The following is a 15,778-nucleotide window of genomic DNA, read 5'->3' as shown; positions in this document are numbered from 1 at the left end:
TTGAAATTAAAGTCTCAAAGAATGTAAGAAGTAGTCAAATATTCTATAGATACACAAGTGAAAATCAGGATAGGCACAATAACAGGTACACATGATAAACTCAAAGATAATGACAACATGATGGCCAAAATAATAAGTATGTATGGAATAGCACCAGAAAATGGACCAGTGCCCGACTAATGACAAACTAATGTGATTCCTATGTATGCACAAAAACAGAGCAAGCCCAGGAAACTTCAGTTTAATGCTGAGGCTAAGTGGTATGCTCATTAAAGATCCACACCAGATGCACAGCAATGCAGTTGACTTTTAACTGCGCTCAGGGCAATTAAGGACAGACAATAAATGCTAGCCTATCCAACGATACCCACATCCCATGAACGAACAAAATAAATAAAGTCAAACATGTAAGAATTTATAAGATGAATTAGTCAGCATGGCCTGTAAAAGGAAAGATCAGATTTGACCAACCTTATTCAACAATTTAAAATAAAAGATTGGATAAAGGTAATGCAGTAATTGTAATACAGTAATTTGAAGTTTCAAAAAAACTTCTAACGAGACGCTGCATGGTTGACTCGCGACTGGAGCATATTGATGCTGTCCCCTGGGCCCAGCTCTATGACACTTGATCTGGGACAGAAAACATGATTTCAATATTTACCCAGATCAGCAAATACTAAGAGGTGATGTTTCACAAGGATCAGTACTCGGATGACTTTTGTACACTATTTACATAAACTATTTAGTCATGGTAATCAAAAATACAATGTCAAAATGCATTCATGGAGAAGCTCAACGAGCATACATGAAATTAATGGAAGGATATGTTTTTGAGGGTTAGCGAAATAGGTGGGAGAAGGCTCATGTGGAACATAAAACACTAGCAAGGAACTGTTTATTTGCTGAAATACAGTGCAGTTGCAGAGTTTATTAGATAAGGGAGGATTATCTGCCTGAAATCTTGGTTGCAGATGGTGTAAGTCATAGAAAAATGAAAGGAGAAAGATGAACATAGCAATACCATTCTGTAGTTAGGTTAGAACATCATATGTGATCCAGTGTGTTTTCCCCAAATTTGTCATTCAAACAAATGAAATAGCATTTTGCCCATGTTCATGGTTCCTAATTATATCTGGTTGAAATTTAGAATATATTGCAAGATTTAGCAATTTTACTTCTGCTATATACATTAATGCATTACGCATATCTCAATATAAAACTGGATAATTACATGCAGTGTCTTATCAGGATGATCACTTTGTACTCCATTGAACCACTTCATAATTATAAATTTTTTCATTTGATCAGTTCTCAGTTTTCAATTTTGTAAACAACAGAGCTTAAGCCTGTTCAGTAAGAACGAATGCACTTCAATTTACAGACACCTTTCATGGTCTCGGGGAAATAGTTTGAAGTGGTAAAGATGTTCCAATAATTTGAAATAGTTGCCTAATGCTGTTTAATTCTACTTGCTGCACTACTCACTTCTACACCAATTATTTGAACATAACACAAAAGCAAAACACTGCAGATGCAGTAAATCTGAAAGAAAAACAGAATAATGGGAACACTCAGGTAACTTCTGGCAATAGGTTATAACTACTTCCTGACCACATCCCATGGATGAATAAAATAAATAGTAAAACATTCATGAACTGGAAAGATTGATTATTCAACATGGCTTGTAAAAGGAAAGATCAGAGTTGAGAATGTGGTGCTGGAAAAGCACAGCAGGTCAGTCAGCATCTGAGGAGCAGGAGAATCGATGTTTCGGGCGTAAGCCCTTCATCAACCAATATTATTCAACAATTGAAAATAACGGATTGGATAAAGGTAATGTAGTAGTTGTAATATTTTAAGTTTTGAATTCATCTTAACTACTGCCTGACCCACTGAGCATTACCAACATTTCTTGTATAATCATAAGCTTTTCTTTCCTGAAATCCAAATAATTACCACTTCCTTAACTGCCTAGTGGCTTTGATATTTTTAGCCTTGATGGCAGAGGGTTATTGGATACCAAGCACTCCTTCTCCAATGGTACTGCAGGATAGACAGGGGGCACCCATCTGTGTAATTACATCCACTGCAGATGTTAAAAGTGACTGCATGTCAAAAAGTACGTTGATTGGCTCTGAGCCCTTTCGAGTGGTTCCAAGTTTATTAATTTAGCTATTTGGTCTACTATCTATGTCTGACAAAGAAGTCTGTACAGCTTAAGTTTACTCTCAAGCAGTTTGTTTTTATTTCAAAAGTACATCATCTGCAATATTTTCCTTTTGTATTAAGTTCAAATATTCATCATGTTAAAATGAAGCAGTGAAGGCAAAAAAAGAGCACAAACACCAATTTAAGTTATTGGAACATCTATATTATTTCAAATAAACATAGGACTCTAAGACATAAGCTTGGGCACTTCAAGTGAACATCCCAAAACATTTTAAACACAGTGAATGTTTTTGTCTCTTTCACAACATCAGGCAATGAATTTCAGAACCCTACCCTTTGGGAAGAGCTATCAAGACATCCATTTTTTTTTTGACCATGTAATCTGCGTTTGCAGTTGATGAACAAAAGTTGTCATTCTCCATACCTTCTGACAGTGAGATGCTAAAAGAAATGTAGCAAGAACAGAAAGTGCTAGAGATGACCATAGCAACAAGAGTAGGCCACTCTGCCCTTCAAACCTGCTCCACCACTCAAGATCACAGTTATGATTTTAACCTCACTTCTACATCCAGCATATTCTTGACAATCTGGTAATCAAGAATTTATCTGGTTGTGCCTTATCAAAGGTTCTGCAAGGGAATTCTAAAAAGAACTAAGGAGGTCCGGCAGCATCAACAAAGAGACACAATTAACATTGAATCCAATATGGCTTCTTTGAAATTAAGAATCATATTGGATTTGAGACATTAACATTCTTTCTCCAAAGACACTGTCAGACCTCGTGAGTTTCTAAAGCAGTTTAGTAGTGTTTTATTTCAGACCACCAGCATTTGTAGTACTTGCTTTTATGAGAAAGAAATGTAATCAGCTATTGTGAAATTGATAACACACCTATAAAATAACTTAGTAGTAGATGTAAATACATTCTTGTGTGTTTCACTTATGTCACGGTGATGAGTTGTACTCCAGCTTTCATCTTGTGCCTTGATTTCTACATTTTACTCCCGCCACACCCCACCAACACACACACACACACTGCTCGAGAAGTTGGGTATCGTGTACAGTTTTCATCCATGTATTTGAGAGAGAAAATGCTGGCATTTGAGGCAATTCAAGAGAGATTCACTCTGCTGATTCCTGGGATTAAGCAGTTGACTTCCCAAGACTGTCTTTCAGGCAAAGGAGCTGGACCCAAAGGAGTCAAGGCCTGGAGCAGATTAGTCAATCTTATAGAATGGTGAGGCAGGCTGAATGGACCAACTGGCTACTCCTGCCCCTGTTTATGTTATTTACTAACATAGTCAACACAGTAGTGATTCTAGGGCTTGTACACCTCTAGCTACTGACAGATTTTGCTTTCTTTCATCCCTCTCAGTAAAGTGACACAGGTTCTCTATCCCATAGGATAGCATTAATATTAATTTATAGTGACTACAACTTTATTCATGCAAATACAAGTCTGGAGGCCTTTTAGCACAATAATGACCATGTCTTTTCAGCTGCAAGCAGGTTCAAGTGAGTTTTGATTGCCAAGGAAGGTGTTCAAAACACAGCTAAACAGGTTGAATATCAGTGTGCAAATTGTTCAAGCACAGGTCAGTTGGCAAATGTAAAAACAGTATAGATTCCTGGTCTGCCACGTCATGGAAGGATAACAGGGATGCAGAGCAAGCAGATGCCCCTCGTTTTGAAGATCTGCCTGTCATGTTAGTTCTCAGTTCACCCCTATTCTGAGGGGGTTCACCGTCACTAGACATATCCAAACGTCGGTTAAATCGTGCATTTTGCCAGCATAGCTGGGAGTCTCTGAACGCAACGTAACACACCACCAATCTCATGCACTCGGTGTAAAAGTTGTACCTACAGCCTCCCCCTTTGCAACGGTCGCCATTTTGCTTTCCCACCCTCCCCTCAGCCAAAGAAAAGGCAGGGTGTGGGAGAAACCCGAGCCGTGCGACATTAAAATATTAAAGCATGATGGCAAGGCCCATCACGGAGAACTGACGCGGGAGAAGATAATGGCAATCTCTCCCGCACGCCAGCTCCCTTAACTACCTTCTCGCTCGCTCCAACCCCGCTGCCTCTCCACCGGCCGCCATTTTGTCTCCAGCTCCCGCCCCCGATGCGCCGCCCGCGCGCAAGCCGCCGATCCCGCACTCACTCACACACAACACAATAATAACATATATAAATATCTCAAAGTTCAGGGTGTAAACAGAGGGGGGAAAATAATGCCGCGAGGCCGACCTCCTAAAACAACGATAAAGAACTCGGAGGCGGGTAAGTGGGCGACGTTTTATTCTGACATTTTTCTCACGAATTGTGTTGGAAAAGGGAGAGGCTTGAGGCCTGCTGCAGCCGGGGCCCCGGTCCCCGGTGATGAGGCCGGGGCGGGAGAGTTGCTCCTGTTGCTGGGGAGGGAGATGGCTGCAATATAGTCCCCGGATATTGTCCTCACACTCTCTCTCAGTCAGTCTGTGTGAGGGTAAGGAGGCGGAATGATATACCTATCTATCTATATCAATATGTAGTGTGTTTTTAAACCACCGCCGTCAACGGTTAAGAAGAAAATTAATCCCCCTCCCCTCACTGTCTCTGTTGTTATTAATACTAATGAACACAGTCTCTGAAGATTTGATCTAAGTGAGTGAATATCCAGCTTTTACATTTTAAGAAAAAGACAGTATTCGTGTTTAAAGCAACATGAAAATGGCCGCGTTGGCAAACTAAAAATAATTAAAAGAAAAGTCTTCGTGCAAAATGCTGAGTTTTTGTTGGTACAAAATCAGGGATAAAACACAACCCCTCGCCCAGGTCTCCTTGTAGAATTATACTCATGTCACTCAGTGATTTAATTACTTTATTTTTGTCACATGTTTTTTTGAAATAACAGTTGCTTTCCCCCGTCCTTCGTTTGTCTCCTCCTCCCCCCTCCATTTGTTTCAGAAAATTCAGTTTTTGTACGCTCTTTTTGAAATTAAGCAGATTATTTTCTCTGTCTTTTGACACTTCCCTCCCTGATGGTTTTGTTGTCCAGCTTTTATCGCCCCCCCGCAGTTGTCATAAAATCACTGCAACTCGTGCAGCAAAAGTTAACGGGGAGAAAAAAACCTGCAAGACTTTGCTTAGAAAGTTATATTTTTGAGAAGTGATTTCTGTGTTTTTTTTAAAAACGCATTTTTAATCTTTGCCCTGCATGGTTCATTCATAATATTAATTGCCACAATTTACAGTAAAACAAACAGGTTTTGATACCCTCGTGTTAGAGCTACTTGAAATTGAAAACATTAAATGCAAGTCAATAATCAACTTGTCATTGATTCCAAATAGAACAGATAGTTGAACTGTTTTCATTGAGAACTTCTTTATTCACCTGTGTTTAGATTTGTTCTTGTAATACAGGATAAATTGAGATCTCGCTTGGCTTGATCACAGTAGGCCAGACTTGATTGGTTAATAATGAAGGGTTGAAGCTAAGCTTGCACTCTTTGTATTTAAACCTTATCCTGATGTGCTTGCCCTACCTATTATAATTCCATATCCAAAGGATGAAAGGGTGACCAGGAGAACCTTCATGTTGTATTTCTTTGTTTCTGAGTGAGCAATTGTGTTTGAAACTTGTTTTTGTGTTATACTGGGTTTAGCATTTTATATGAAAACAAGAATTGCTGAAAATAATACTCACCCGGTCGTGTGTCATCTGAGGAGAAACAGTTAATGTTTCAAATAATTTGCCACCAATCCCTGTGGTACACTGCTGGTTACAGGCTTCCACTCACACCATTACCCTTTGCTTCCTATTTGCGATCCAGTTTGCCAACCTGCCTTGGATCCTACAGGTTCTTGTCTTTTGGACCACCCTCCCATGTTGTTATCCCAATTAGCTGTTAAAGTTGGATGATAATCTGTGGTGATAACAGTGGAATAATTCAGAGTCCTTTGGATGTTGTGATGGGGGCCACAAAATTGCAAGTTCTTAGAAATGAAGAATTTCTGTTATGCAGATAGATTTAAGAAGTTGGAACTGTTTTCCTTGGCAAAGAGAACATGGGAACTTTGAGGGAACATTTGTTGAAGGTTTCCTGAATCATGAGTGGATTGGACACAATTGAAGGGGAAAAACTGTGCCCACTTTTGAAATGATTCAGAGTGTGAGGGCACAGATTTAAGATAATTGTAGTAAAAGCCATGGAGATTTGAGAGACTTTTTCGTGCATTAAGTGGTTAAGATCGGGAAAGTGCTGCATAGGAACATGGAGGCAGTTCAGTTGATGCATTTAAGAGGGAATTGAATTATCTGAAAAGGAAGTATGCACAGGGTTATGGAAATGAGGACAGGGACTGGGTACGTTGCTCATTTGGAGAGTTGGTGCAGGCAGATATGATGGAACAACTGGGTGCATCCTGTACTATAACAGTTGTGAGATATCTTCTTCTGTACTTTGTCAGTGCTCATAAATTGCAAATAAGTCCTTATGTTATCTAATTTATTGTTACTCCTTTTAGTCAGGTCTTTACCTGTGTTGCCACTTCTGTAATATAACAATGTTAAAGGGGGGATTCAAGATGGTAGCGACCCAGCAAGTTTGAGTCTGTAGTGCTCTGCCTAAGACTCGGGCAAAGTGGGGCACCTGCCTTCACCACACCTTTTAATTCATTTAAAATAGTTTTTGCCCAGCACACTTAGTCATTTTGCATCAAACTTGAATAGTTTGGTGCTGTTCTTAAAATGACTAAGGGCAAAAATTCCCAAAGTTCGCAACAGACAGGGACCCCTTCCCCACCCGCTCCAGCAGCAGCGGAGACGTCCGCAGCCGCCTTGGGGGACTTAGCTGCAGAGGCGAGCCTGATCTCTGTGATCAACAAGCTGCAGGAGAGGATCGATGCCTTCATTAAAGAATTCAGGACCAGGTGGGAGTCATTCTTGGTCATGCTGCAGAAGCATGACTGAGAAATTGAAAAACTCTAACAACGCGTTGGGGGGGCAGAGCAAAAGGCCACAACCTTGGAAGCTGCTGCTGAATCGGCCGTGGGCCGGGTCTAGGATTTTGATCAGCATGTCCAGACGTTGGAAGAGCACATTGACTACCTCGATAACTGGGTTCGTTGAAAAAATATTCGGTAGCTGGGCCTTCCCGAATGGGAAGAGGAAGGCCAGCTTGCAGTGTTTTTGGTGCAATGGCTCCCTGAAATATTAAAGTTGGAGTCTGGATCAGGCCAGGTACAGGTGGAGTAGGCCCACTGGGTTGCTGTACGCAGGCCCGGGCCAGACCAGCAACCCTGCCCGGTTCTGTTCCGGCTCCAATGCTATAAAGAGAAGCAGATACTCCTGGAAGCCTCCAGAGCCCTGGGGAAGGATGCCCAGGCCATGATTCAAAAGGGTTCCAGAATTATGTTATTCCAGGATTTTTCTCCAGCTGTGGTCTGCAAGAGGAAGCCATTCAATGAGGTGAAGAAGCACCTAAGGGACCTAAATATCCAATATTCGTTGCGTTACCCAGCAACGCTGTGCTTCTGCCACAAAGGATCCATATGCAATTTTGGATCTCCAGAGAAGGCTAAAGAATTTTTGGTCTCTCTTAAATAGACTATAAGATTCCAATCGTATGGATAGTGATTTTGCTTTGCACGTCTCTTCTCCACCGCCCCTCCCTGATTTACCCCTTCTATCATTTTCCATCCCTTTTTTTGTTTACTTTTCGGAGGAGCAGGGAGGGGGTCTTATTTGTTATTCACTATGTGACTTCTCTTTTTACAGGCCATGCGGCTTATTTAATTTATGTGGGGGGGGGTTTGTTTTAGAGTGGGGTTCTCTTCTTTTGTCATCTGACTTAGTTTTCTAATAATTGCCAGGATTGTAACTTAGTAGTTTTATATATCCATATTTTGTATTGTTTGTTAAATGCACCTAGGTGTTGGTGTAGGGAGGGTGGGTCACTCACTTTTAACTTGAATTTGTCTACTCCATTTTATAATGCCTGAGTCGAGAGCGGGGCACTAGTTAGGAGAGGTTATGGAGGGGTTATTGATGGGTAGTTTTGCCCCCTGGGAGCAAGGGGGAGAATCTCCTTTCAAATGTGTTTTGTACTTTTTTTAACTTTAATTGTATTGGTGTAAATATCTTGGAAGAATTTTTACTTTTGTGAGTTCTTCATGGTCTTTACTCAAGGTGTTTTGGGTGGGGTTCTTCCTCCTGGGGGGGGGTCTTGGGCTTGCCTCGACGATCATGGCTAGGTATTCGCTTAGGTAGTGCACCTGGTATATGACAAGGGGAGTAATTCACCAATCAAAAGGAAGAAGATATAGCTCTTTTTCAGGAGACACATCTACTTGACAAAGAGCATTTAAAATTACAACAGTGTGGATATGACCAGTCCTTTTTTTCATCTTTTTAGTTCAAAAAGTAGGGGAGTAGTCATCCTCATTCGGAAGAATCTTCCTTTTAAACTCTTAAGTCAGATAAAAGATGAATCTGGACAGTATATACTGATCAAAGCCTTAATAAATGGAGAGGATATGGGATTTTGAATCTTTACACACCCCTTCAAATTTATAACAGAAGCATTCTCCAAGTTAATGGCTTTTGGGGCCTGCCATACAATTATAGGATGAGATTTTAATTGTATTATGGACTCAGAGACAGTTAGGATACCCAAGAGGACTATGGGTATATCTTTTAGATCCAGACAATTGGCGGATCTGAATAGGGCTAGTAAATGTGTGGAGGTATCTTCACCCTCAGGGCAAAGACTTTACTTTCTATTCTAACCGACACAAGTGTCATACTAGAATTGATATGTTCTTTGCTCCCTTGACCCTTTTGAATTCCATTGTCCGACAAAATAGGTAACATAGCAATTTCTGATCATGCCCCAGTATATATGGGAAGTTAAGACTAGAGACGATGGGACAGGCCCCTGACATTGGCGTATGGGTTCCTTTTTAATGAAGGATAGCAAATTTATAAAGCATTTCTCTCAAGCACTCAAAACCTTTTTGGAAATTCATTTAGATACGGCCAGTAACACGTTGACGATGTGGTAGACCATTAAGGCTTAGATTAGATTACTTAGTGTGGAAACAGGCCCTTTGGCTCAACAAGTCCACACCGACCCTTCGAAGAGCAACCCACCCAGACCCGTTCCCCTACATTTACCCCTTCACCTAACACTAGGGTAAATTTAGCATGGCCAATTCACCTAACCTGCACATTTTTGGACCGTGGGAGGAAACTGGAGCACCCGGAGGAAACCCACGCAGACACGGGGAGAATGTGCAAACTCCACACAGACAGTTGCCCGAGGCAGGAATTGAACCCGGGTCTCTGGCGCTCTGAGACAGCAGTGCTGACCACTGTGCCACCGTGCCGCTTATGCGCGAGGTTTGATCACTTCATATTCCGCGACCCAGAAAAGACAAAAGAGAGAACAACAGCTGGAGGCTCACTTGAAGGCAGCTGGGCTCATGCCCGAAATGTCGATTCTCCTGCTCCTTGGATGCTGCCTGACCTGCTGCGCTTTTCCAGCAATACATTTTCAGCTATGTTGATAGGCCCTCTATTACTAAGCTACAAAGGATCATAGCCCTTAGGACAGCCTTGAATATCACGCTTACCCAAACAGCAAAGAGGAAAGTATTCTTTGCAAAGCAAAGACTATATGAATATAGTGACAAGGCACATACCTAGCGTATCTTGCTAGGAAAAAAAGCTCCTCAAGCTATCACGTCCATTAGGAAAAGCGCTGGTACAATTTGTGATTATGAAAGGATCAATACAGTTCTATTTTGAACTGTATAAATCACAGGACTGTGAGGATAGAACTAAGAAGATGGAGTCTTTCTTTAAAAACTTGGCCTTTCCAGATTTAACCTCTGAGCAGATGTCGATCCTGAATGCGCCCCTGGTAACCCAGGAAGTACTCAATGCAATTAGACAGTTTCAGAGTGGCAAAGCACCTGGACCAGACAGATTCCAGGTTGAATTTTATAAAGAGTTCATAGGGGAGCTGGCTGGTCCACTTATAGACATGTATAATTACTCACACAGTCAAAGCTGTCTCCTGCTTTCATTGCGAGAAGCAAATATTTCTCTCATTCTTAAAAAAGGAAAGGCCCCATATAGACCAATATCCTTGCTAAATGTAGATTTTAAAATCCTTTCTAAAATGTTAGCATTAAGATTGGAGAGGGTCTTACCATATATCATAAAAGAGGACCAGACAGGGTTTATCAAGGGCCGTAGATCATCTAACAACATTAAAAGGGTCTTAAATATGATTCAAGCCTGTCAACAGGAAAGAATACTGGGGATAGTGGTCTCCTTGGATGCAGAGAAGGCATTTGATCGGGTTGAATGGTCATATCTTTTTTACAGATTGGAAAGGTTTGGTGTTGGAGAGGTATTTTCTAAATGGATCCCAATGCTATACAGTGACCCCAAAGCAGCCATGATTACCAATGGTTTAGGTTCGGATAACTTCAGCGTGGGTAGGGGCTGTCATCAGGGATGTCCTCTCTCACCGGTATTATTCACGCTAATAATTGAACCTCTAGCAGAAGCTATATGAACCGACTCTTAATATAGTGACTCTGAGGTTTGGTTCAGGCAAACATAAAATAACTGTCTATGCAGGTGATGTCCTCCTGTTTGTAAGTATCCTCTGATATCCGTACCCTGCTTAATTCAAGTAATTAATCTATTTAGTATGTTCTCAGGCTACAAAATCAATTTTACGAAATCAGAGGCCATGCCATTGGGTGGTCTTGCTAGTATATCCAATTTATCGGATGGATCTTGTTTTCCCTTTCGGTGGTCACTAGAGGGTTTTCTATCCTTAGGTATTTTTATCACCCCAGTATTTGGTCAACTGTATGAAGCCAAGTTTATGCACATATGAGAGAAAATAAGGCAGGACCTTCAACGCTGGGGAGATCTCCCAATATCCTGGTTAGGCAGAGTAACTCTAGTTAAAATGAATATTCTGCCTCTTCTCTTATATCCTATGAGAATGCTCCTCTGATGTTGCTGCGACTGACATTACGTAAACTACATGGCTGGCTTGGTTCCTTTATTTGGAATCATAGACAGCCCCTTATCAAATTAGAAAAGCTACAGCTTCCACAAGCAAGGGAGGAATGGAGTTTCCAGACTTTAGGAAGTATCAATTGAGCTCTCTATTAGGCTGTGTAGCCGATTGGGTCTCTTGTGACCCACAATCAATCTGGTTAGACATCGAGACCTCCCAAGCAAAGTGTCCCCTCATCAATCTTTTATTTGTAAATAAGATGAAAGCGGTTATGGACTATTGTAAAAACCCTTAAATACAATTAAAGCCCGGAGGATAATGTGGCAAGATGAGGGTAACTTGCAATAAACCTCTCCTTATACTCCTATAGTGGGAGCATGGGGTTTTCAGCTAGGGCAGACAGATGCTACATTTAAAACCTGGAGGTCCAGAGGTGTCCCTCATTTAGGGGGCCTGTTTGATCGGGAGGTTATGATGTCTTTTGAGTAGCTGCACCAGAAGTTTGGACTGTCTAATGGAGACCTTTTTTGGTATTTTCAAATATGAGCTTATATACAGAAGAAGACCACATTATTAGACAGTCCCTACAAATCTGAGAGAGAAGAGTGCAATGGCCAATGGGTCCACCCTCGGTCAGTACTCTTTATCACTCATTACATAATGAGGTATCGAAAGACATGGAACGACTGTTTAAAAAATGGAACCAGAAATTGGGGTTAGAAATCCCTTTAGAAATGTGGGAGGACATCTGGGAAAATGCCAGAAAGATCTCTATTTGGATGGGGATATGAATAGAAAGGGTTTGGAGGGATATGGGCAGGATGCTGGAAAGTGGGACTCGATTGGGTTGGGATGTCTGGTCGGTGTGGACGGATTGGACCGAAGGGTCTGTTTCCATGCTGTACATCTGTATGACTCTATGAACTCAAGCTATTCAATTAAAGATACTCCACAGGGCTCATATACACCAGGATGACTGGCACAATTTAGGGGCGGAGCATCCCCAATGTGTCCTAAATGTAAAATAGAAGTGGGCACTCTCACGCACTGTTTATGGACATGTCACAAGATCCGCAAATATTAGGACAGAGTAGCGAATGCTCTGACAGAAATCTTGGGAACGGAGATTGGATTGGATCCAGTGTCTCTTCTCCTGGGCTTTTCAAATCTGCCCTCCTTGGATGTGTGTGGGAGGAAATTATTCTCCATTCTCTCTTTTTGTGCAAGGAAAAATATCTTAGTGAATTGGGTAGCTGAGGGCCCTCCAGGACTTTTGAATTGGCATAGGTTAATCATGGAATCTATCCCCCTTGACTTCCTCACAAATATGGTGCACCAAAAAACTGAATTATTCTATAAAACATGGCAGCCCTTTTTGAACTATATAGACACAGATATTTCGGCCATATTGTCAAGGGCTTTTGTCTAGCTGTGGTTGTGGTTCTGGCTGGTCTGGGAGCCCCCCCAGGGGAGGAATCCTATATAAATACGGGTTTTATTATGATTTGATGTTAATCCATTTTGAGTACATATTTAATTATTACGTAATGTCTTACTAGTAATGTACTAGTTGTTTGTAGGATAGATTAGTAGCTAGCTGTGTTTTTTTTTCCTTTTTTTTCTTTTGTGTTTTGGCTATAATTTATTTTTTAATATATATTTAATTGTATATTAGTGTTTATATTTGTTTGTATTATTTTGGAATTTGTAAAAAAAAGTTTTTAAAAAACTCTTCTTTAAATAAAAATACCTATTAAAAAAGTGTTAAAGGGTACTTCCTTTCATACTAACAGAGTCTTTTATGGTTTGTCTTCCATAAGGCTGCTAAATTATCCATAGTCATTAATATTGCCAAGAACTGTTTGTAGCCCTTTTTTTTAAGAGTCTACTTTCAGAAGTGAATGTACAATGTACGTTTTTCCACCACGTATTGAATAAGAGTGCCCTAAAATGATTATTTCAGAGTAATTCTCTGCAGAATATTTAAATTTTTAGATCTTTGAGTTAAAGCAATGCTGACATTGTGTTCAGTAAGGTACAAATAGAGCAATGAGGCTCTAGAAAGGATAAAAATTGAAAGGTGCCCTGAAAGAAGTCTTCAAGATTTCAGAAGGGGTTGATAAGTTAGACATATAGAAGATATTTCCAGTTGTGCTAAAACCCCAATTAGGAGCTTGCAGGATAGTAAGTTGTAAATCCAGAAAGGTATTCAGAAGAAGCCCTTTGAACAAAGGGCTGCTTAACAGTGAAACATGTAATTTACTACAAAGAATAGTTTAGCCAACTAGTACAGGCACAATTTAGTCACTTGGTAGTTTAGAACTTGTATTTTTGGAAAAAAAAACCAGCAGACATGTTTAATGAATCTTTTCATTCTGCAACTATCAGGACATAGACAAGAATACCATATTTGAAAGGGAGCAACAAGTTATACTGCATACTTGTACTCTTTTCAATGGCTACTTCTAAGGAACCTACTCCAGTATTTCCTTAACACTTGAAATAAATCTATTTTTCTACTATCCTTCAGAGCCTAAGTCCGCTAAGCAATATTAAGCATAGTGTCCTCATAACAATAAATACAAGCAGAAGAAATGTGTAGGAGGACATGGTGGTGGAGTTAGGTGAAAAAGGTTAGGACATGGAAGAAGTCTTGAGAGGAGCATTACTGCCAACATAAATCATATAGCCTGCTTTTGTGCTGTATATACTGTATCTACTCTAGGTTTTCACAGCCCTTAAAAGCTGTACTGTCAGATTGATGTGTCCTGAGTTTAGATTTTTGAAGTTGTTTCAATCCCTCCAGTTTTTGTACTGTTTAGTCTACAGTACTTGCACATTGATATTTGCCAAAGGGGATAAAATATTAGACGGGTACAGTTGTGTGGACAGCAGTATCAACAACCTCTTAAAACCTTAGCAGTAGTCAGAACTTTTGATGAAGTTTTTGTAAACTCTTCTTTTTCCTCAGGTCAGTCAGTCCATGCAATTTTTTGGGATGATTTGTTACACAAAGCTGCACAAGGTCAAAAAGACCATCATTAAAATGCTGGAATAGCTGAGCAGATCAGACATCAAGGGAGAGATAAACATAATCTAAATGTATGTTTCCTGACCTGAACTTTTCCAGCACTTGCCCTTTTCACTTCAGATTTTCAGAAACTTAAGTATTTTGCCCTTTTAAAGAGGTTTGAAACTAGAAATTTGTCCTAAAAAAGGTGAACTCTTTTTATATTGGAATTGAGACCATTGCTTAGGAGCAACAGCAATCTGATGGTGGGCTCATTTCCAAATACTTTGATAGAATTGTGCTTGGGCCAAACAACAGTGCCTCTGACGAACAGGAATGTCTAGCCAATCTTGAGACAGACACTAAAACAATAAAAACAAAACTGCAAAATATACTATCTCATAATATAAACATTTAAAATTTCTCCTCTCCATATTTTTCTTTAGTTCTTTTGAAACAAGTAGTCTGTGAAGACCTGGTGTGTTGTTCTGCATTATTTTCAGTGTCAATTCTAGGCCATGTCTTGATGCAAAATGTTTTAGGGCAAATTTGGAAGAGTGGTCTATGCTTGCAGCATATGAAATGAAGCCTGACACTCCTTTGGGTTTAGTTTTAATTTTTTAAAAATTGACGTGTGTGATGTGGATGTCACCGGCTGGGTCAGTATTTATTGTCCGTAATGAGTTGCCTGTGAGAAAGTGATGTTGAGCTGCCTTCTTTAACTGCTGCAGGCCATGTGTTGTAGGCAGACCCACAGCGATTTCATGGATATTGGCCTCAAACTTCAGAACAAAAGTGAAAAGTTCAATTCTGACAAAGCAATCACAAAAATGGTGGAGGTAGATTTTATCATGCTTTTTAAAGGGAAACTGTATAAGCATCTCAAAGAAAAAGAAATTGTGGTGGGGAAAGAGTTTGCGAGTGGGGCTAGCTAAATTGCTCTTTCAAAGAGTTGACATGGGCCGAATGGCCATCTTCTGCGTAATCTTTCTATGGTTCTCTTGTCACCTATTGCTTTCAAGCTGGTGAAAAATGTGCCACTATGTTCAATATTTTCTGTTTTTACTTGTGTTTTTAATTGACGTCTATGAGGTTATTCTACAATGCACACTATTAGTGCTTATTTTACCTAAACTTGCAGTTAACCAACAGAATAACAAAGGGGCATATGTTAAGTACAGGGCAACCCCTCTATCCGTGGAATTGTTTTCCACTGTTTCTGTTACTCGTGGTTTACCGTGGCCTGAACATATAGGGAACCTTACAGAACCAGGTGGCTGCCGGGAAGGTAAATTTCCCATTTAAATGAATGGGGTCACTTCTATCCGTGGTTTTGGGCTTCCACAGTAGGTCTCAGAACGTATCCCCCATGAGTATCCCCCTGTATAGACAACGGATCAAATGAATCTCTCTTGAAGACTATAAAGGAAGTAGGAACATTTTTAAGAGGGTAAGTAGGAGGGCAAGATAGAGATAGCGTTGGCAGGTAAGGTTAAGGATAATCCAAAGAGATTCTGCAAGTACATTAAGAGCAACTAGACAGACAATAGGCTCGTTAAAGGTCAAAGAG

At 40.3% G+C, this 15,778-nt stretch overlaps 1 protein-coding gene and 1 long non-coding RNA gene across 4 annotated transcripts in view; one reads left to right on the top strand and one right to left on the bottom strand.

Moving 5' to 3' along the window:
- The window catches only part of LOC140477274 (uncharacterized), a 46,414-nt gene extending 42,076 nt beyond the window's left edge, over positions 1-4,338 (bottom strand). The window contains exon 1 of the long non-coding RNA XR_011960695.1: positions 4,228-4,338. This is a non-coding gene — a long non-coding RNA (uncharacterized lncRNA). The remainder of the gene's footprint in view (positions 1-4,227) is intronic.
- LOC140477272 (zinc finger protein 236-like) overlaps positions 4,314-15,778 on the top strand; it is a 167,465-nt gene continuing 156,000 nt past the window's right edge. For 2 of the 3 annotated variants that reach the window (XR_011960694.1, XM_072570867.1), the window contains exon 1: positions 4,314-4,452. Coding sequence is in view for 1 of the 3 variants with exons in the window: in XM_072570867.1 (XP_072426968.1) it covers positions 4,404-4,452 (49 nt within the window). In the remaining 2 variants the exon portion in view is untranslated. Of the gene's footprint in view, positions 4,453-4,800; positions 4,816-15,778 lie in introns of those variants that run through there. The other variant, XM_072570868.1, reaches the window with a different exon arrangement.

This window comes from Chiloscyllium punctatum, chromosome 5, assembly GCF_047496795.1.
Source record: "Chiloscyllium punctatum isolate Juve2018m chromosome 5, sChiPun1.3, whole genome shotgun sequence".
NCBI lineage: Eukaryota > Metazoa > Chordata > Chondrichthyes > Orectolobiformes > Hemiscylliidae > Chiloscyllium > Chiloscyllium punctatum.
This window is presented reverse-complemented; position numbering and strand designations above follow the sequence as displayed.